The sequence below is a fragment of the Talpa occidentalis genome, unplaced genomic scaffold (genome assembly GCF_014898055.3).
Source record: "Talpa occidentalis isolate TD23 unplaced genomic scaffold, MPIMG_talOcc4v2.1 talOcc4.3, whole genome shotgun sequence".
NCBI lineage: Eukaryota > Metazoa > Chordata > Mammalia > Eulipotyphla > Talpidae > Talpa > Talpa occidentalis.
This window is the reverse complement of record NW_023603184.1, coordinates 79,348,646-79,372,310: the sequence shown is the minus strand read 5'-3', so window position 1 is coordinate 79,372,310 and position 23,665 is coordinate 79,348,646. Positions and strand designations below refer to the sequence as shown.

The window sequence follows — 23,665 nt, the reverse complement described above, 5'->3', positions numbered from 1 at the left end:
AATTTGTTTTTTACTCAAAATGAACTCAACAGCAAGTGGCATCACTTAGCCTCTCTTTATAACTAGAACCATACTGCACTGAGTAAAGAAAAACACACTGGAAAGTAAGAGGTCATTGTCCTAGGGATGTGGCCAGAGACAGAGTTAGAGATAGGCAGGTGGAAAATATTCCAGAAGCCTTTTCAGTGTTGCTCACAATGTGGTGTCAATGCAGGGATGTGAAATGAGGCAGGCCTCTCGTTGCAGAAGGAAAGGCCACAAACCCTCCATTTCATTAGGACCTATTGATGCAGTGAACCTAATAACAGGCAATGAAAACCAGTCACTTAAATCCACCATTAGAAGAACGGGTCAGGATAACTACTTTCCACTGAGGTACTGAGGAGAAATTCTGCATTTTGTTATGTATTTTTTTAATGCATGTATGTTCAGTGAGAGCAGGGATGTTCAGGAAGCTGACTCATGAAGGCTGACTGGCTGATTGCTCAGCTTGAGAAGTTTATTGCCTTGAAAAGTGACCTCTTAAGGATGTGGAAGAAAGGAGTGCAAGTAAAAGAAAAGTTTCAAAGAAAACCAAAATAGATAAGCACTACATTTTCTAATGGAGCTGATGTCTTACCACTCAATTAATTTCAGAGTCAAGGCCCAATTTTAGTTCTGAATCACCTTCTAGTTTTACTTATAAAGGACTTTTCACTAAGCCAAATTAAGTAGATGGAGGTCCAGTTGTTTATTATCTAGCACTAAACCATTCCTACAAAAAGACACCTGTGCAAGCCATTTGGCTCTAGTCAAACATTTTTTTTTTACAATTTAATTATGAATATAATTAGAATGAGTTAAGAGACAGGCTAGGCATCAGCCATAAAATTTCTAGTTTGTTCACACACACACACACACACACACACACACACACACAGAGAGAGAGAGAGAGAGAGAGAGAGAGAGAGAGAGAGAGATTAAAAGAGCAACCACAACAAAACCCCACCAAGTTAGCTTGCAATGGGAACTTTAGTAGAAGGGTGTATTTGTAACATCTACCTCTATTTTAATTTTAAATTTCCTTGAAATGTAGCAGAGAGGGAATTTTTGTACTACATTATATTACATCTTTGGTCTCTTTGTGGTGACCCTTTAAACCCTGCTTTTTACTCTCTCTGGTTTCAAAGCAATTTGTCACTAGCATTCTTTCATGTTTAGCAACTGTTTGTAGTCAAGTGCTTTGCAAGCTCTGTTTCTTTTCTCCCAAAGAGTGTCATCACGGAGTTGATGATGCATCAGAAATAGTTTGACCAAAGGGCAAGATAAAGTCAAGAGTAAAGAAAATATTTGCAAATATACTTGACTGGCTTTTTCCCCCAATTACTTACTGAACGTATACTTTTAAGGTAGAATGACCTGATGGCCATTGCAGAAACGACATACAATAGCTTAGCACATGCAATAGCTACTTTCTGCCACCAGGCAAGGCCTTTAATTTAAATCATTTTTATGTGAGTATGGCGTGATTGACAGATACACATAGAAGGAGTTGGATGCAATGTCTAGGCCTCGGCTATCCCTTATCTTTGCTGACTAATAGCCTGCATCTTGATGGTGTTCTGTTGGTATTATGGATATAGTTTTTCATATTTTGTTTACCTGCTATATAATCAGTGTTTACAAAAACTAGTCATTAAAAATATATTGTCCTCAAATAAACGTGAAACTACAGCCTTAAATTGAAAACTTGTATGCAACATCATTGCTGTCTGAGTTTATCACTGAATCGCAAATTATTCAGTGAACTTGTTTGATGCTCTGAAAAGTTAATTTTTAAAAATTATTTATTGAGCACCTAATATATCGTAAACAAAACATTATCTTCATTAGTTCTCACAGTAACTTTATAATCTAGAAATTATTTTCCATATGATCTTTCCAATTCTCCAGTATCTTTTTTTTTTTATTTTCAGGCAAAAATGAGATAATTATTTTTAAAAAGTCATTGGATTTTCTCCTCCCCTCTTTCCAGAGATTTTGGGAAATTCAAACACTAAATCAGAAAGGACATTCTTATTTTTTTGTTTTTCCCTTTGATCTATAGCATTTCCAGAACGACAACAAAAAAAAAAATGGATATAAAAGTAAATTTAGTACATTTCCTAGGATGTAGATGTATTGGACATATCCAGACTCCCTGCAGGTCTTTAGCCACAAGATTGCATTACTTATCATAAATTTTAAACCTGTGTTTTTGTACTGAGTTCACATTTACACTACTAATAATGTGTTCAGCACAAGTCATTTCTAGAGAATTAAGTCTTTGCAGTCAGTGAGTTAAATCCCTATGAAATAACCTATAGGTGGCCCCGTTCCCATTCACCACAAGTATAGAATTTCAGATCAATAGCTGTGATACTTGGATTTTGAAATATGAAAACATCTTTAGTGTTTCTATTGTTTTTTAAATTTTTCCTAGTGTTTTTATTATTCCAATAGGTGTTATCAGACAAGGGATCACTGTGGCAATTGCAGGTTCTTATCATAATGTTTATATTTGGTCCAAAAGGGAAAGATTTAAAAAAGTAAACCACATCTGTTCACTTTTTTTGGAAGAGGGAATTAATTTGATGCACGGAACCGGCTGTCCATGTGATGGAAGCAGTTAAGGGCCAAATAAGGAAGAGTGAGGTAAGCAAGAAATTAGCCATCACAGGGTAGTCACTACTTGTGGAAGGGCAAAGAGAAGAGAAGAGGGCTTGCATCACCAGATGGAAGCCGGAACCACGGGGGACTGCCCAGTCAAAATTGAGGTCAGGATGAGATAGATTCTCAGGTAGAGAAGCTAACTGAGGCTTATGGGTCAGCAAAGGAGAGTGAGTGGATGATAAACTATTAAGTTAGCTGACCTTTTCCTTCCCTCTCCCCACTGCTATCTATTGCCAGAGCTTCCACTGCTGCACCAGGTAGCCAGCCCTCAAAAACATGTGCAAAATACAATTTCAGGGTCAACCCTCCTATGATACAGAGCACAGATATGAAGGGTGAAGATTCAATAGCCCAAACCCAGCATATATAGCCCAAACCCAGCGTATATAGTCAAAGAAGCCCAAACCCAGCATATATAGTCATCTTAGTGAATTTACATTTCCTGGCTGCTTCTTTTATACCAAAGGCCAAGGATTGGAAGTAGACTGTTGGGATTTTTCACTTACAATTTTATTTTTTTTTAAAGATTTATTTTTATTTATTTATGCAGACAAGAACTGGGGTGTAAGCCGGAAGTACAGGGGGTGAGAGGATTCACCAGAGAGAGAGTGGGGAGCAGAATAGGCAGATCTACTTAAATTCACTGTTGACGGGAGCAGAGGGTGAGACAGGAGAGGCCTACCAGCCTGGGACTCAGTAGAAATGTCTTTATAGTTTTGGGGGTTTTTTGTTTTTTCACTCAGTTGGTATACTATGGGGTAATATTATTCCTCTAGTATGGTTTTGCCATTGCCAAAGGAAGTAGGAGACTGTTCTTCCATTACTTAAGGATATTTAAATATGAACTACAATCTAGAATTGAATTTAGAACATGAACTAAATTTGTAGGGTCGTTCCAAATACACATGGGTTAGTGAACATACTGTTCTGTTCAACACCATAGCATACTTCTTAGTCATATTATTCTGTTCATTACTCCTTCCATATAACATAATAAAAAATGGCTAAATACTATCCTGAGCTAGCTGAGGCAAGGTTACTGAGAATGATTTCATTCTCCTTTCCTTGAAATATGAAGGAAAACCCTCCTGTGGTTTCTAGATGACTTTCTCAAAGCTGATCTGCAAACATTGTTAGCATTTACAGTATCTTACAAGCGTAAAGAACTACCTTAAACACTATCTCATTGATTTTCGTTATAATCCATTTTATGGGTGTTGGCAAAAATTCTTCAATAGCCATCAGTCACTGTCTAGTATAGGAGGCTGCCTACCTCACTTCTCTTGTATATTTTGATCATGTCTGTATTTCTGAAATTCTGTTCTATTTGGAATTGAGTCCTGGGATAATAAATAGATGGTCATTCTCTTTATGAAAATTCAGTGGACATGTCCTCATGGATTCTGAAGGCCTGCTCCCCATATCACTTAACATAAGGGAGTGGCATACTATATATCTAGCATCAGATGAGCTAAAGAAAGCTTAACTGGGTATTCTGTGTCATGGTCCTCAAAACAGCACATATAAAAGGATGTTTTCAAATAAGATAATCTTCAGGTAAAAGTATGGAGATCACAATGTGAAATTAGTATGACTTCTTTATCCATAAACAGAGACAGGTACCTACTGATTCAATATTTGTATATATTGTGAAATGATCACCACAATAACTCTAAAAAAGAACCAAGTTCATAAATACCTAGAGGATAGATAAGTGTCTGTCAAGGCAGGGGTGGCAGGTGAGCAAAATAGGCAAAGGGAATCAAAAAGTACAGACTTTCAGTTATAAAATAAATGTTATGAGGATGATATGTATAACATGGTGACTATAATTAATGCTGTATTGCATATATGAAAGTTACTCTGACAGTAAATCTTAAACACTCTCATTGCAAGAAAAAAAAATTATTAACTCTGTGTGGTGACAGATGTTAACTTGAGTTATTGTGGTGATCATTTCACAATATATACAAATATTGAATCAGTATGTTTTACACCTGAAACTAATATAATGGTATATGTCAATTATATCCCAATTTAAAAAGAAGAAGTTAAGAGAATCTGGAAACTATAAAATACTGTTCTTGAGAAGCAGAAGGTTCACGAAATTAAAAGTCTTGATGGGATAAAAGCTCCAACCTCACCTCAAAATCAGTGATTAGAGTATTTCGATTATATCAAACAACCACAACAAAACCAGAACAAGAAAATCTGAAATTTTGAGCAGGCTACAAAAGAAAGACCTTGGAAGAATAAACTGCTTTATTCCTCTTGAAATCATTTTGCCAGAGCTTTAAACAAGTATGAAGACTGTTGAAATGAAAAACAGAATCAAAAGGCATACCAAGAGTCTCCAATGTGGGCTCCCCAAATCCCCACTCTTACTCAGTAGAACACTGCACACAGCCATCCAAGATCAGACCTCCTAAGTAGAGTGTTTTTTTTTTTTTTCCTTCTTGGAGATTTCTCTTTTTTGGACTTTAATTAAACTCCTGCAAGGCTTGCAAACTTTTAAACTTACCTTTCCTTCTTCTTACTTTATTCCTGAATCAACTTGCTTGGCAGGAAACTTTTCCTAAACTGTCACAGTTATAGTAATTGTACACTAAGATATTAAATTTAGAGATGCACTAGTAGATGCTTCTCCAAGCTTCAGTAGGAGAAATTTCCATGCACTTGGAAGGATTTTCATTCATTCATTCATCCATTCATTCATTTTTACACAACTACATGTCTATATGTCGTTTTATGAATGAAAAAATAGTAGAAAATGAAGTTTCACAGGGTGTGCTGGGACTATTTGTTAGTAGTGATATAACACAATCTCCCAACAGGTCTCTAGTTTAACAGAAGAAACTGGTCATTATTTAATTTAATAATTATACTGTGCATAAATAAACTGTAACCAACTTATTACAGAGTTGGTAGGTGGAAGGTGAGTGGATAAAGTGATTTCTCAGTTGATGACTTAACACTTCTCTAAAGGTATTATTTAATTCACTTAAGTTTGTTTTCAATATTCCTTGTACTCCTTTAAAGTCATTGTTAATTCTGACAGAAAGAGGTTGGGACCGGGGGTGTCAAAGATGACCCCTTTAAAGTATATTCTTTGAGAAGCTATTTTCATTTGAGAAGCGTTAGTGAAAAATTGGTGGCCACTCTAAACAGGATGGCCATTTTTTCTTAAAAAAACAAAAACCCAAAAAAACCACTCAGATAATATTGCAAGGCCAGAAATAAAAACAAGCCATCAAAGCCACGAAAACTAAAATGAAAGATGTGAAGCATGGGGGTGGTTATTACCCCTGCAATTGCTATTATCATCATTCTTATTATTTACTTAATAATTCCACGCCACCAGTTTACTCCACCAATCGCTCCCGCCTCTGAGGAACTTACTGATGGCTTCCACAAACTGCTCAAAGAAGCTGTAAGGGAAGAGCGGCTCAGGCAGCTCCCGGAAAAACATCTTCAGTGCTCCGGTGACAACGTGGATGTCCTCCCACTGGCTGTCGTCCAAATTCAGCTTCTCTTCTGGGAAAACACGAGGAGAAATGGAACAACTGGTTTTAATGAAACAATTACAAGACACTAATTATTATGTTAATGTTTGCCTACTATCATCAGCAGCCGTTAACAGCCTTCTGCACCTAGAGGTTTGGTGCTGTGCGTGTTTTTTTTCCCCCCCTTTTCCGTAGGAAGGGAACATTTTCAATGGAATACCATCTGTAGGAATGCAGCTAACAAAAAAACAAGAGACACAAAGAGACAGTGCCATTGACACAGTATGTCAGATGCATTTATTCCCATAATGCATCAGTATGAAAATTAGCATCAGAGCTCAACATGATTCAAAGCTATTTGGTTTTGAGGCCGAGGGGCTAAGAGTTGCCAATGATGGCCGGCTCAAGGGACCGGCCTAAAGGCCTTGCTGAGCCAACAGGAGACATATGCTAAACATGGCAATAGAAAATGAGTTATTGCTTTACATGTGTTAGCCTTGCTATGTACAAGGGAATAATGGGTAACACTTTTTTCCTTTTTTTGCTGAATATAAAGTCAGTAAGGAATAGAATACTGAGCGAGAAAGGCTATTAATTCCTTCTTACTGCTTCAAAAATATCTTTTTTTTTTTTTAGTTTCATCTCCGCGAGGAAAATGTGCCCAGCAACAATATTAGACAGACCCCTGTTGGCCTACATAGGCTATGCAAAGCTGTCAAAAATGATAACACACTAAAGACAAACCACAAGTGCTTCCCAACTCCACTCAGAAACAACAGAAATGTTTGCTTGGGAAGCTTGAGTGAGTTGTGATATTAAAATATTGAAGAAAAAAAAATTGCCAAAGAGAAGTTTTTAGAAGAAACAAAAAAGATGCCGGGCAATTATTTTTTTCCCTTTTGTCCTCAGCATGGAAGTTGGAATCATTCTCACTCAAGAAGGGGATGCAGTAGGGTCTGAAGTGACATCTTTACATGCAACTGAAAGAAGCATAGCTCGAAAGCACTGCTGCTGATTCATAGTATTTGTCTTTCCATTCGTGAGGCATGGAACACATTTTGAATTCTGGGCTTAATGAACACTAAAGCTAATCATGTTAGACAACCTGGGGGTTAACTGAAAAGACAAGTATCCTGGCAAGAACTGAGCAGGAATTTGGTCAACTGGAATTATGTTTCTTTAGTGATGTCCTGGGCTCACATTCGCATGCCCATTTGGTGTCAGTTTTATGAATGCAGAGGAAAATTTGCACCAAAAATATAAGAAACACTGAGAATTGTCACTGTAGGGGATCTCTGCATGGGTTGTTTTACAAATAGTGTTCATGTCTTTTTAAAAATATTAGCTGAAATCTTTATCAAATCTGTTTTTCTAAATGGACTATAATTTCCAGAGCTAGTACATAACGTTTCCGTTCAATAGGATGTCTGTAAAGAGTAGGAGTGAAGGTGGATTGTATATTTCAGATGGGCTATTTTCTTCTTCCCTTTCAGTCTTCCTTCCTACCTCAATCATAACACAATGATATGATCCACAACAAAATCAGCAGAGGAGACCTTCTTTCTGCCCTGCAATCATTTTTGATTGATTGTGTTTCAACAATTAGTCTTTTATTTGGCTACACACTATTGAAATAGGCCGACAGCATCTTAGCAGGCCAGCTTTAAACAGTCAACTGTTAACAATAGCATCAAAAAGGGAGACCTGATGGGGTTTACTGTCACTTTAAAGAACGGGGTTTTCACATTGTTGAAATCTGTCAGATATTTTGAAATGTCCCTCTCACTATGGTGCCACACCCCCTGCGTGCCCTTATAATAAAATTGGTTTTACTCCTGATTAAATCATTTTCTCCCTACCCACTACCATACTTCTCATAATGGACCTGTGCGCTCTACAGCTGGTGTTCTTCCCATGGTACCAATTCTTACTTTATCTTTTAAGCACTTTGCTGCTAAGATCTCATGCAGAGTGCTTATGTTTTGTTAAGAGCTTCATTCTTAGAGAAATAGCTTAACACATGTTCTAAAAATGTTGTACAACTTATTGCTTAAAACACATTTAGAAAATGTATAAGTACTGTAGCTTTGGCACTGAACTTTAAGTGGAAACCTAAACACACATATACACACATATGCTTGCACACACACACACAACTATCTATACCAAAAAATTATTAGAAAAGTTCAATACAAAATGCCACTTGGAGCATAGGTTTGAGATTGCCAAAGGAAAGTTTTCAGCAGGTAAAGAAGAGAATGACATTTATTTTGAGCAAGAAAACAAGAACAAATTATTACTTGACCAATGGGAAATGCCATTGATATTTATCACCTCCATATATAATCACCTAATTGAAGAGATTATGAAAATGGAATAGTTCAGTATATATGTAAAAGAAAATTTACTGACAATAAATACAATTTGGTTATGAGCTCTGGAAATGCCATACGATATCAATATCAATTTGTGTCACTTAAACCACATCCCCACTATGGATATTTATGTTTTCTCCATTTTGAGAGCAAAAAAAAAAAAAGAACAAAAAAAAGAAATTGCAGCTCTCTAACAAGTAGCTTAAATAAACAATATGGCAAGTAGTTTGCAAGAGTCTTTTGGAATATAAAATATAATTTTTTATATTAAGTTTTTCATAACCAACCAAAGAGCATTAAGGGATATTTTCAAGGTCATGATGATTTATCAAATCATACAGTTATGTCCTATTTGTATGGCTGTTCATGAAACCAACCAGTTCTTGAGTTTAACTGACCATAGCTCTCTCTCGGTGTGAACATGTATCACTATTTATAAGATCATTTGTATTATCTAATAGGCCTTTCTAACTGATCTGTTAGTAGTGATCATGTCCTATGCTTTTCCTTTTCCCTACAGAGCAGGATTTCTCAACAGTGATAGATCATTGGCATTTGGGGCTAAAATCATTCTTTGTTGTGGGGACATTCTTTGTAATCTAGGATGTTTAGCATCCTTGATTTCAACCTACTAGATGGCAGTAGCATTTCCCAGTCATGATGATGAAAATTAACCCCAGATATTGCCAAATATCTCATGGTTATCTGCAGTTGAGAACCACTATAACAGAGCCTTTAAAGGTCTTAGCAGTTAAAACCTAAGTGTTGATTTATGGAGTTTTCTTTTAGGTGGGCAGGTAGATACATACATAAGTAGATATACACATACTGAGATTTAAATATAAACTTAAGAGTTAATTATTATTGAAAAAAAACATAACTTTTTACTGAACAAAATTCAAATGACCACATATTAGGGTACTCTGTAGTAAAAACAATAATAACCAATTATGTAGTATTCACATTGTTCTAGAGGCTATGCTACACACTTTATGTCTATTATCTAATTTTTTTTTAAATAAAACAGTGAAATGCATGCTATTGTTAGTGTCATCTCCACTTTGTAGATAGGGAAAAAGAGACATGGGTACTTAAGTAACTTTGCATGGCTGACAGATGAGGAATCCAGGATGGGAAGCCAGAAAACCCCCACTCAAAACCACTATGATCAGACTTAATGGTGGCTGGCAGAAGCTGAAAGGAAAAAGGCAAATAAACAGTAATTGCAGGTGGTAGTGGATTGACTATTACTTCAAAGATGGCCACTTTTACATTTTATACCTAAATGTCTTTCTTGAGGCTATGTTTTTACCTATAAACTGACTCTGATCATTCGTAACTACTCATTTATAGAAGGCACAGATTCTTATGTAAACAGATTTAAAGCAAATTGGCAATAAAAATAAACTGCATTAGGAAAGGACAAAGATGGAACAAATTATTATGTGGTGATAGGGTAAAGAGGAAATATCACAGACTGGGAAAGAGGTTATACTAAATGCCAGCCCTGGATTTACCGTGAATTCATTGTGTATCTGTTTACTTATTCGAAAGAAAGGAAGTTGTAGGTATCAAATAAAAATTGTCATTGAAAAACACTTGGAGAACACAAGGAAACAAACATATTCAAGATCCCCCTATGGTGGGAAAGGAGAATAAAGGCCCCAAATGCAAAATATGTAAGAGACTAAGGCAATGGAAATAGTGAGCAAATACCACAATCAAACAGAGGATTTAGCTCAGAGTGAAGCAGTTTGTCTATCACTTGGGTCAACAGAAGCTTTACATACTGGTGTCCAATACTGGGAAGAAGTCTGGTTGACTCAAGATATTTCATAATCCTCACGCGAATAATCTGTGCTGATTTCTCCTGTCCCATAATTAGGCTATCTTAAATTCACTTTGGTCATGGATTGGCTTAAAGTATGTAAACAGAATTGAAGAAAGACTAAGCTCCGGGGCATCCCCTGGTGGCAGCGGTTGAGCGCTGGGTTGCGAAGCTGCCCGCGGCCTCTGCGGCACCGGTTCAATCCCCGGCTGCTCCCCGGCCACCGGAAGAGGGTCCCACATGGCGTGCAGACCTCTCCTGCCGCCCGCTGCTCCCCTCAGCAGTGTACTTCGGTCCTTCTGCCTGCTCTGCTCCCCGCTCTGGCTCTGGTGAATTCTCTCACCCTCCCGCGCTTCTGACTGTACCCAGTGCTTGTATAAATAAATAAAAATAAATCTTTAAAAAAAAAAAGACTAAGCTCCAGAATCCAGATATAATGTGACTTTTATGAGTTCACAAAAATTAAGTCTAAATGTTTAACTAAACAAGGCTATCTTGAAATGCCCTTTCTTGTAGGCTCTTTAGTAGATTTTATTTTTATATATATTTTTAAAGACTAGAGTGGCATTTTCTTTTTTTTTTAAAGATTTATTTATTTATGCAAGCACTGAGTACAGTCAGAAGCGTGAGAGGGTGAGAGAATTCAGCAGAGCCAGAGCGGGGAACAGAACAGGCAGACTGAACAGAACAGGCAGCCTGATGAAATACACTGCTCAGGGGAGCAGCGGGCGCACAGGAGAGGTCTGTCATGCCATGCGGGACCCTCGCCCCGCAGCTGGGCATCAAACCGGCGCTGCAGGGGCTTCAGGCAGCTTCACAGCCCAGTGTTTAAACGCCGCGCCACCAGGGGAGGCCCTGGATTTTATTTTTAAAGTAAACACCTATATATCAAGGTAAAAAGGATCGTGTTTGAAAAAAAAAAAAAAAAAAAATCACTGTTAGCTATTAGGAACGATCTTTCTTAAAACAGAGAACTGAAAGGTCCATGAAAACATGGACCTTTGTTGATAACTACAGTAGGTCAATGGGAATTTCCAAGGAAAAGGGAACATTTAAATATCACTAATAGGGCCTCCCTGGTGGCGCAGGCGGTTGAGCACAGCCCGATGGAGCCCGCCGAAGCTTCTGCAGCGTTGGTTTGATCCCTGCCCGCCTCGAAGCAACCCACATGGCGCGGCAGACCTCTCCTGCCTCACCCTCTGCTCCCCTAGGCAATGTATTTCATCAGTCTGCCTGTTCTGTTCCCTGCTCTGTCTCTGGTGAATCCTTTCACCCCTCACACCTCTGGCCTGCACCCTAGCTCTTGTATAAATAAAATTAAAAAAATCACTAATAATTTAATCACCAATTTCTTTTTGTATTATATATTACTCAATACTTTGATATAACCAGAAATTGTCATTAATCTATGATTTTTAACTAATCTCAAACAGTACTGACCTAATGTTTGTTGAAATGTGGCTGTGGATAGCTTGAACTATCCAGAATAGAACTGTAACGTATTAGTGAAAGGGTAATTCTTATTGTATTGACAATCAAATACATTTCAGTTTATAATTTTTCCATGGTACTTTAAAAGACTCTTTCCAATTTCTATTTTACTGGTACAATAAAAAGGTATAAAAGACACCTCAGCTTTTCTAGGCTATGGAGATAATAGCTCTGATTTTCTTAACATAATGGCAAGAAACTGTTACTCTATCAACTACTCATAATGGATACGGTATCTGCTTCTAGCACAGATGACCATTTGGAAACCTTATCTGAAAGGCCTGCTGGGTATATGAAAGTCACATCATGAAAGAAAGAGATGTCAGAGGGACTACTGACATCCAAAAAAATAATATGTTTGGCCATAAAATCAAACTAGAAGATAAGATATTAAAGTGTATAATCACTGTTCATCTATAAGAATATAGTTTATTTTTAGCTTAGTGTTTAAAGGAGTGGAAAATATCCAAAAAAAGTTGATGAAATCATTTGACTAGGTTAGCCTTCCCTGTTGTGCTGGCTCCTTCAAATGGCAGTTCAATCTTATTTCTGGTGAATTAGAGAGAATCCAAATTTTCAAACATAGTGATATAAATTGCCAAAAGCTGCATCTTTCCATCCTCACTTGCTAAAGCCCCTTCCTCAATACAACACCTTTTCTGTAACATAAGACTCCAGTGAGGACATTCTTAGAAATATAGACCAATTGGCCAGTTAATTTATTTGTCCACTTAAATTTTATTAAACAGGAGGAGGGACTTCATTAGGTGCTCAGAAATATTCAAGTGAATGTAGATTAGGCCTCAGACATTACACATCTTATTTCTGTCCCATAGAATAATATCTATTGACCTTAAAGACAAGCATGACAAACTAAAAAAAAAAAATAAATAAACATGTCACCCAAAAATATACATGATATCGGTTATGGATTCAGTCTTGACCCCAGTCACCAATTCATATTTTGAATTCCTAATCTTCAGAATGTGACTTTCCTTTAAAGGGAAGACCCTTTAAAGAAGTAATTAAGGTAGATGAGATCATATGAACGGGCTCTAATTCAGTACATCTGGTGTTCTTATAAGAAAAGGAGAGAAAGGCCCTCCCTGGTGATGCAGGGGTTAAAGAAAGTGCTATCAAGTTGTCAGCAGCCACTGCAGCATGTGTCGGTCCCTGGCCAGAGAGGTGACCCACATGGCACAGCAGACCTCACCTGTTTCTCCTGCTGCTCCCCTCAACAGTCTATTCAGTAGATCTGCCTGTTCTGCTCCCTACTCTCTCTGGTGAATACTTTCAACACCTCTCCTCCACCCTCATCTCCTTCTATGCCCACACTCCCTCCCCACACCATCTCTGGTTTACATCCAGATCTTGTATGAATAAATAAGTAAATCTTTAAAAAAAAAAAACTTAGGACACACATACACAGAGGAAAGATCCAATGAAGACAGAGGGAGAAGATGGCCATCTGCAAACAAGGAGACATGCTTTGGAAGAAAGCAATGTTGCCAGTATCTTGGTGTTTTGTGTGTAGCTTCTGGAACTATGAGTAAATACATTTCAAATGTTTAAGCCCCTTCCCCACAGCCTCCCTATCTCTGGTACTTTGTTATGGTAGCCCTAGAAAGCTAATACAATGCTCAAAGATTTTGGCCAGAGACAGATGTCAGGCTCCTGGATAATCTCTAAACATTTCCTCAACACGTGGGCTATGCCACACTTATGAAAAAGAAGAGACATTAGAGAGAACTGTTTATGCAGTTCCAGTTGAATAAAAACAATGCTCTAGATTCAAGGAGGGTTAAAGTTGGAATTAGATGAATAATTGTTTTTTCAGCCTCGTCTCTAGCCAAAGAATAAAATCATGATCACCATTTTCTTATTCATTCTTTTCTCATTTTCTTTTCTTTTCTTTTCTTTTTTTTTCTTTAAAGATTTATTTATTTATTTATACAAGCACTGGGTACAGTCAGAAGCGCGGGAGGGTGAGAGAATTCACCAGAGCCAGAGCAGGGAGCAGGGCAGGCAGAAGGACCGAAGCACACTGCTGAGGGGAGCAGCGGGCGGCAGGAGAGGTCTGCGCGCCATGTGGGACCCTCGCTGATGGCCGGGGATCGATCGGCGCTACTTCGCAGCCCAGGACTCAACCGCTGCGCCACCAGGGGGGGCCCTCTTTTCTCATTTTCTTCTTCATTCATTCAGCTAGAAAAGGAATGATTGTTGCTATAGCCTATGAGTTAAAATTCTAGAGAATCTTTAAGTCTTTCTCAAGAAAATGTCAACATAAGCAAAATCAACTCTGTGAACATGGTATCTATTGAACAAGGAGAAAAGTGGTTTTAAATATGAATTTTTTATCCAAAGTCAGAGATTTATTCCTTAAAATTTATCCCAGCTACTTCCAGAAGCTATTTGGAGGCCTACAGTTGAAAATTGTTACTTTACTGTAAGAGGAGACACTTGGACCTGTGTACACAATAGGCAGTTCTGCCACCTGGTCTACAAAAACTCAGTTTTTTGTGGCTTCCTTGAAATAGGAAAGTGGGAGGAAGCAAGGAAATAATCATAAACTCTGTAAGATACTAAAACTTAAAAAATGTTTATTTCTCAAAATCCAATAGGCTATTCTGGCATGTCATGTTAGCTTGCTTTCTATGTACTTCATTTTGTATACTTTTTTGGGGGAGAGGGAGGAGTGAGAATCATTTAAGAAGCCCAAGTGTGAGAATAATCTCACAGCTAATATGAAAGACCTCTAGTTATATCTTTGAAGGATGCAGAAAAACTTTCTACTATATCCAGTGAAGGAGCTGAGTCAGGAAAGAGAATGTCTTATTTTTATTTCCTCTCTGATTTCATTTGAATCTACATAATAATATAATAAAATAGGTAAACAGAAACTTGTGAAAAAAGCACCTCAGATGGAAAATACAACAAGTGTGTCACTGCTTTGCACATTTTTAATTTACAATGGCAACACATAAAACATCTTCCCATCATTGTAACTCCATGTATAATGCCGCCTTATAAAAAGATGCTATTGACATTATGCATCTCTTCAGCCTTCTATACTTTCTCTTTCAGGCATCTGAGGAGGGGCAGCATGTTAAGACTCTAATGATAAAAATGAACTCAATTTATTAGGATCTTACATTTTAGAAAATATGAATTTATTTCATGGTACCAGTATATATTTCTTTAATTCCTTCCTTATTTAGAGCTTCCAACACTGCTCTTATTTCTACTCAGTCAAAGACTTTTTGTGCTGTGCAGACACCAGACACAATGGTTCATTTTATTTGACCATCTTTTCCAAAGAGATTCTGAATTTGATTGAATTCCATGGATGATTTCATACCTAACATACTCCAAGGGTAGGGAATCTGTAGGATTAGATTTCAACAGCCATTTTTTGAGAGTTTCCTTTGTACCAAATCTAAATTTTAACACTATTGATATTTGTTGCCTCCAAGTTATATTATGTGTATAAATATGAAGCAAAAGATCAGTCATAACTTATCTTATAATGATATCTAGGAAATAAATATAACTAAGTTCTATAAATGCTTATATTCAGATAGTGTCTACTGCAGGTCTATGCACATATATAGAAGTTATTTATGTACTGGTTTCCTCACTAGTCTAATGAGAACTGATAACTCTCCCTATTAATTTTGTGTAAACTAGGTGAAGAATATGTGTAAAAGATCTAGTACAGACTTGATATAACATTTATAAAATTTATTTGGACATTATCTTCTTTTGTCAGTCAGACTTTGGCAAATGTTTCCAGAATCTAGTATAATTTCTGACTTATATTAGTCCAATGTCTATGTATGCAGGGCTAGAAATAGTAATAATTAACAGGAGAATGACTTGGCTTTTTGTTAGTTTGACTGTCAACTATCAGAAAATAATACTTCAGGAAGACAGGAGTAAAAGATAAAAATAATAAAAAAAATATGGTAGATTAAGATATTGCTACTTTCATTCATTGAAACCATTTTATGCCTGGATTAGGTATCTCTTAAGTTGTCAACAAAAGCGGAGGGGTTAGGGGTGTGAACAAAGTGGGGAGGGGGCCTAATTAGGTCTATAGTAAAGGACTATGGGTACTCTAATGGCGGGTGTGGTGTGGTGACATACGTCTGAGGAGGTGTGAACCTGTTTCCTAAATCATATATACTGTTGTAAACCAATGCTTACTCAATTAAAAAAAAAAAAAGGGTAACCAAAATGAAGAGATGATTTCTGGCAAATTTGGAGGTTAATAATTGTTTTTACCTAAATTATTTTGATAAAATGATTAATGGGAGTAATTAAGTAAATTTTCTACTACATATCATGAATAGGCAAAATTCTATAAAGGTGCCTTAAATAAAAGTTGGAATATGCATGAAATTTGCAACTACTTGGATATAGTTATACAGGAAAACTAAATGCCTATGCATTAGTTAATGAAACCACAGGATAATATCCAGATAATTCTTTATCAGTTCACTATTCCAAGACCAGACAGTGATTTAGATTCTTTAAGGAATGTATTATTAATAACTGGTTGTTTTATGTTTTGTGAATGAAAGGTTTTAGACATTTTTCTCCACCTCACAATTAAGTCTCCTTGTCACACTTCAGGGCCTGTCAGCTTCCAAAGAGGTGGCACATAAAATAACTACATTTTTCCTACTATGACTTTGGAGAATCATCATTTGAACAAATGATTCATAATGTAGGTTGTTTTTATTACAGGGCATAGCAAACCAGTTGATGAAACTAGTTGACAAAAATTGCCAAAATACTTGATAACATGTGTTATCTGCTACCATTTAATATGAAGTATGTGGTGTTTGTTATATTTTAAAAGGTATTTTATTTTGAAATAAATAATGATTTACACAATTTAAAGATAAATGTGTACTGCTATAGTCTATTTTAAGTCTATTCCAAGCAACCCTATTCATATCCACAGAGAAAATCCACATTATCAATTTCCTATGTATCCTTTCAAAGACATTTTATATACGCAAGCAATATTACCCTCCACACTACCTTTTTAAAGAAACACAAGCAAAGATATAATCTATGCACTGTTCTGCATCTTGATCTTTTTCACTGATAATATATCATTGAGATTATTCAAAATCAGGACATAAAGAGCTTCCTCATTCTTTTTTTTATAGCTACATATTTAATTTTATAGATGTACAATAATTTACTTAACCAGTTTTCAATTGTTGAATATTTTACATAGTGCTAGTATGAATAATATTGTACTAGATGATTTACATGGAAGTATCAGTATGCACCTATGTGAGTGGAACAAGTTCCTAGACCTGAACTTTTTAAGTCAAAGGCTGTGTGTATTTTTAAAAGTTGATAGATGTTGCCAAATTCCCCTCAGAGCTAGTGTAGCCATTTCTGTACCATCATAATATTTGTGAGACTATGACTCATTGGGGGATATGTATTCATTACTGCATGTAACTCTTTTCAGATACCCATAGAAAAAAAAGTGCCTTTGATTGCATAGTTGAAAAAACAAATAACAAAGGTTAAAGTAAACAGAGATACATATATTTTAAGTAAAATTAAACATAAGTGAGACCTAGGAGTTATTTCATCTCTGATGGAGTGAGAAGTTTGAATATTAAGTTATACAACTAGTGAACAATTAATTGTTTAATAATAACAAAAATAATTACAAATAAGATAATAAACCTAAATAGTAATAGCTTTTCTGCTGAAATAAGAAACTAAAGGGAAAAAAGTCAAATGAAAAAAATAAGGGCTTAGTGAAAGTAAAATGAGTGAATAGAATCTCACCACTGCTTGTCTATTCCAGCACTGAAGTTAATTGTATAAAGTCAAACAAGTAACATATTAACCAAATTCATTTACATTTTTAATCATTAAACCAATTATTAGATACCTAGTAGCTATCAGATATTATGCTAAGAACAGTGTAGTGATTGAAAGTTATCTAAGACATGATATATAATTTTTTGGAATACTGATAATTCTCAAGTCCTCTTTAGCATGACCATTAGGATTATGGTGTCTAGGGAAGGAGTCACCCTTTTTAATATTATATTTGCTTTATGAGTACAAATATATATTCCATTAGTTGCTTAATAAATACCTTTTATATAAAGATCATAATAATGACGATAACTGTGTAAACGCTCAAGTGTGAGGGTTAACCTACAGTTTCTGTTGTAGAAGGATAGAAAAAGAATATTTACTATGGTCTTAAGTGAACTATTAGTATTAAAACAAAGTTTCAAGAAGTCCTGGCTGTTTTGGCCCATATGACCCTCCACTCTCCCATCATAGCAGATATGTGCCTGGCCTGACTTCTCATGGATATTCTTGTATGGGAGTGCACAAGGAAATCCTTGGAGGAGGCTGGGTTGATGAATGTGGGAGGATTCAAACTTCAGTAACTAGGTAGTCTCCTTTTTTTCCTGCTCACCTAGTCAATATCACACTAAAAAATCCACGTCCCTATCCTCTGGGTCTTTATGATTTGAGATGTCACTCATACCTCTGCTGCTAATTTTCACTCTTGCCTAAAGTCATCTTCATTTCAGATCCTGCTTACTATGTTTTTTTTTCTTTTTTATGCATACAAGAGCTGGGGTACAGGCCAGAGGTACTGTGGACGGGTGTGTGTGTGAGTGGATTCACCAGAGACAGTGGGGAGCAGAACAGGCAGATGTACTGAAATACACTGCTGAGGGGAGCAGCGGGCGAGACAGGAGAGGTCTGCTGAGCTATATGTGGGTGGCTCTCTGGTCAGGGATGGAACTCAGGCTTTAGAGGTGATAGTGGTGAGACTTAATGGGAAAAACATTTTAACAGAAGTCAGGAAATAAGAGAATAAACTCAGATGTATTCATGAAACCACTGCACATCAGACAAAGAAGCATAGAAAACTGATGGTTAGGCATGAACAAAGGAGTAAAGCTCTGAGACCGATAATTGTGAATTGCTTTTAGCAAAAGTTCAGGGAAGTCAAAATATCCTATTCTCCTAAAGTCTGTAAAGACCTGCTATAGTTTGAAAATGAGAATCACCTGGGTTATCTGAGCAGCGATAAGACTTCAATGGTGTTTCAGTATCATAAACTACTTTACAGACTCTACAAAAGAGAATTACAATTGGATTATGCTGGTCTCCACATGCTGACTGCAAAAACAAAGTATAAAAGTATAACTATTGCTAACAGGTCATATCTATCATGAACTACGGGATTTGCTTTTCTACTTACCAATGGGATTAATTTCTTCTTTACAACATCCCAATTTGAAGTCATTTTAATTATAGAGTTTAAAAATTCAAAGGAGAAGGCAAACCTACTTTCAAAGTATTAATAATTGACATCATTTTTATTTGTCTTTATAATGAAGGAAAAACAAATGACCTGTTTGTTGTTAAGAATTTATACTTATTTAGGAACTCTACAAATTTTTCTAAATTTCAACTTCATTGAAATTCTTTCTTACTGGATTTCTATAAAGAGCTAAATATAAACTTAAGGGGTTCACAAAGATGTGGTCTGTACTTTCTGGGACTAAACATCTACAAAAGTATTTAGGACAGCAAACACCACATATCATTATATGACTACGTGGAATGTTAAAGGCATATGCCACTATATAACAATATAGCCACATGTACTGATTCACATGTACTTATTAATTTTGTCCTCACACTAAGATATGCTGTATGTACTACTATTAGTTCAGTTTTACTGACAAGGTAATGGAGATTAGGTGACTTGCCAAAGCTTATGCAGTTAATGAGCTAGAGTCCAATTTGTCTTTAGCCTACAACCAGAGTGCATACACTCTCACAGCACAGGCTCATTCTGACTGGGATGACAGGTGAAACTTCTCGAAGTCAATGAAAGTAAGTGACTCATGGGGTTTTGATGGATTGATATGTGTGCCAAGTTATGTGCTAGACCATTGTTTTACGTATATGGACCCAGGACCAGTCATATAGGATGTTGTTAGGAAAGCAAATTGTAGTCCTACTTCAGATATGTCAAATCAGAATTTCTGGGGTGCAGGTGAAGTTTGTGACTGAACAATCATTCAGATGATTCTGAGGCATGCTGAAGTTTGAGAATCACTGTTGCAGTAAACATATATGACATGGACTAGTGACAAGTGACCTCTTTATTACTAGTGCAAATGTGAGCTATGGAAGGAAGTGAAAATTTAGCTAGAATTAAGTGTTCTGTTTTTACTGTGATGCTAGGAGATTAAATGTTCTCTTTTAGACAAGAGAGAATCAAGTTTGGGTGGAAATAGCACCTAGACTATATTCTATGTGAAGTAAGTTGGAAATAAAATGATGCATTTGAGAGGCAAGTAGGCAAATAGTTAGAAAGACATTGCAATAATCTAAGTCATTATGAAGGCCAGAACTAAGTACTATTTGCAGAAATGCAAAGAGGAGACTAAGTATATGAGGCCTTAAAATTTAATGAATGTTGGAGTGGTTGGGGGAGTGACCATGAAGTAAAACTCTTGCTTCTAGCTACAAGAATGTTGGATATTTCATTTGTACCATAGTCTGGAACTGCTTGCTTAAAAAGCTCATGCAAAAATAATTATATTCTAATTCAAAGACATACATTAAATGGTACTTTTTTCTTCTTGCTCTATTTCTATATGACCATATACTGCCTGTATTGGTAATTTTTTTTAAGATTTACTTATTTATTTATACAAGAACTGGGGTACAGTCCAGATGCGCGGGAGGGTGAGAGGATTCACCAGAGACAGTGGGAAGCAGAACAGGCAGACTGATGAAATACACTGCTGAGGGGAGCAGCGGGTGAGACAGGAGAGGTCTGCTGCTCCTTGTGGGACCCTCGCCGGCTGGCTGGGTTCGAACCAGAGCTGTAGAGGCTGTGGACAGCTTCACAGTGCTGCGCTCAACTGCCTGCACCACCTGGAGGGGCCCTGCCTGTATTGGTAATGGCAGTTGTCTGATATTGGGTATCTGAGAAAGAGTATCTAGGGTTTTTTTGTTCATTCAATTTGTTTTCAACAAGAATATGCCAGGGATAATGAACTTGGTTTGGATTTGCTATTGATATCTTGTGTGGCAATATACAGCACACTTTTGGATATTTGGGCATGGAGCTTAGAAAAGGAAACGAAGATTCAATGGAACAAGGATTTTTAACATAGAAGTGAAAGTCTAATAGTAATAATAATAATAAATACAGAAATGATGACAAAAGCAATTAAATTGTACTGATCATATGCTTGTCAGTCTGACATGACCTTATTTAACTTTCATAGTAAGAAAACAAGGCAGAATTATCCACAAGTAATGTGAAGATCTGAGGAATAGAAAAATTAAGTAACTTGTTCAAGTCTATACAGAAAATTAATGTCACAGCTAAGTTTTGAACACTGTTGCCTTACTCAAACTATTTTGAAAAACCACCTAAGCTAATATGGAAGGAAAATCGTCATGTAGAAATGGAGTAAGAGGCTATGAGTACCATTTTAATGTATGTCCCAGAAATGAGAACGTAATTATTTTTATATGAGATTTTTTTAAGCAAATAGCTCTAGACTATGTTATAAAAGAAATAGGCAACCATCACCACAAATTCCTGTGCTATTAGTTTATCTCTTCAGTGATCAGCATCTACACAAATCCACTTGCTTTACAAAGTAAATTTCTGCAGTTTTGTAGCAGTAGCTTTAGTAACTTTCACATGATGAACATGTCAAACCTTGTGTGTGATTCATGTTATCTTCCCTGAAGAACACCAATCTCTGGAAACCCAATGCTATCCTGTATGTCACTGATTAATAACAATTGCTAATGGTGTTGAATTTGTGGGTAAAACACTTCTAAAGTTGAAAAGTATGAAACTCATCGAGTGATAGGTATTTCCCAGTTTCAATGGTGCATGTTTATGCAAACAAGTTGATGCATTACAAATTGGAAATTTTGTTGGTTAAGTACAGCTAGACAGTCAAATGTAAAATTCTCTGCCTTAGTCCAGAATGTTTAGTAAGGCAGTACTATACAATGCATCTTGGTTGAAGGCATAAAATGATTTTAGGAACTTTATATTTTAATTTTCTTAAAATCTAGGTTACATTTCTTTTAATGAACACAGCTATTTTCAAGTGGAAGAACAGCCATACGTTAATCTGAATGTGTGATAAGACACTTGAATAAACCTCCACAGTACATATCATTTACAGATTATATTTATATACTAAACGTACCTTTATGGTGTATTTTAAAGACTAAGATTTATTATTCCACCCATTCAAGTTTTCTACTAGATGTCCACATCCCGCTGTTTAATCTTAACTTTTAACCTCACTTAGACTCCTATCATGTATTCCTGTTAAACAGGGATACTCACTATTCCAAAAAAAGAACTCTACTTGTAACCTCCGTACTTAGGTTCTTGCTCATTCTTGACCTAAACTATCTTATCTGCTTTTTCCTCCTACAGCATCCTACCAATTCTTGAAAACCCAAAGGAAGCCATCACAGCTCCAGGAATCCTGCCTAGAGCAATTCACTTTTCCTTTATCTCATTTTGCTTTGAAAGCTGAGCATTTATTGCCTATGACACTAATTTGGGGATTCAGCATTGACAATCATTGCATTCTTGCATTGTGTCCTGCCCTCTGCTCTCCTGCAGATACCTCCTATTGGCCCAATCTATTAGAAGCCTTTTGGCAAGGGGACCTTAGTAGTGCTGTGCACACAGGTCAGATCCTGAGTTCTGAGCAGAGTATGGACAGAAAGAATATATATGCAACAGGGCAACACAAGAAAAATACAAGTATAACAATCTAATATTCTGTTGGTTAGCACCTAGAAGACCAATTGCCCAGAGAAATATTTTGGAATACCAAAACATTGTAACTTGGTTTGGAATTTTATAGAAACTTTCTGAGTGGGGATGGGAGGGACAAAAATCTTTTGTGTGAGGCCATCCCTAACATCCTTAATCCCATAAAGAAACACATGTACATGCATTTATTTCAATGTGTAATTATTGACATAAACACAGCTGCTCTCTATGTTAAAGGAACATTAAGCTCACAAAAGCATGGAAATTCCTACTTAGAGTGCCTACACCATCCTTAACATGCCTTGTTGTGCCCAGATGCTGCATGTATTTTTGCACCATTTAAAAGGTTGATGTAAAAAAGCAAAAAGGTGGTAGAAAAATTAACTGGAGAGAGGATCAAGTCATGTAGAGTTGTCCTATTCTTAAATTTTATTATGATCTAATCTCCATAATGTCTAGGCACAACAAAACAAATTAAGAATTAAAGAAGAGATAATTTGACTGCAGATTTTGAATTTGGGGACAGGAAAGCTACACGTGTGAAGATACACAAGACACGTACAGCCAAAACAGAAGAAGACTGAAATCGTGTAGTTTATGTTAAACTTAAAATAAATAGAGATTTACACTTCCCTTTAGATCCAGAAATACATGAAAAGTTGCAAGGCAGCCCACAACAAAGCAATTGACAAGAAAGATAGCATCTGCTTTTCTGTCTATTCAAGCTGAAGTTTTTCATTCTAAATGCAAGCAATGCTTCCCAAGTTAACATAATTAACTCATGACAATCCCGAAACATCATAATATAAGATACAGATGGAAATTCAAAGCTTTAAAAATGTCAGCTAACTGCATCAGGATTATCACTTTTTTTTTAAGTGAGCAAACCATAATGCTAATTAAAACAGGTGTTTTTATTTCAAAC

At 36.4% G+C, this 23,665-nt stretch overlaps 1 protein-coding gene across 4 annotated transcripts in view; it reads right to left on the bottom strand.

Moving 5' to 3' along the window:
- ARHGAP15 (Rho GTPase activating protein 15) overlaps positions 1-23,665 on the bottom strand; it is a 621,973-nt gene that overhangs the window by 102,595 nt on the left and 495,713 nt on the right. For all 4 annotated transcript variants that reach the window (XM_054699701.1, XM_054699703.1, XM_054699704.1 and 1 more), the window contains one exon: positions 6,091-6,225. In XM_054699701.1, the coding sequence (XP_054555676.1) occupies positions 6,091-6,225 (135 nt within the window). The remainder of the gene's footprint in view (positions 1-6,090; positions 6,226-23,665) is intronic.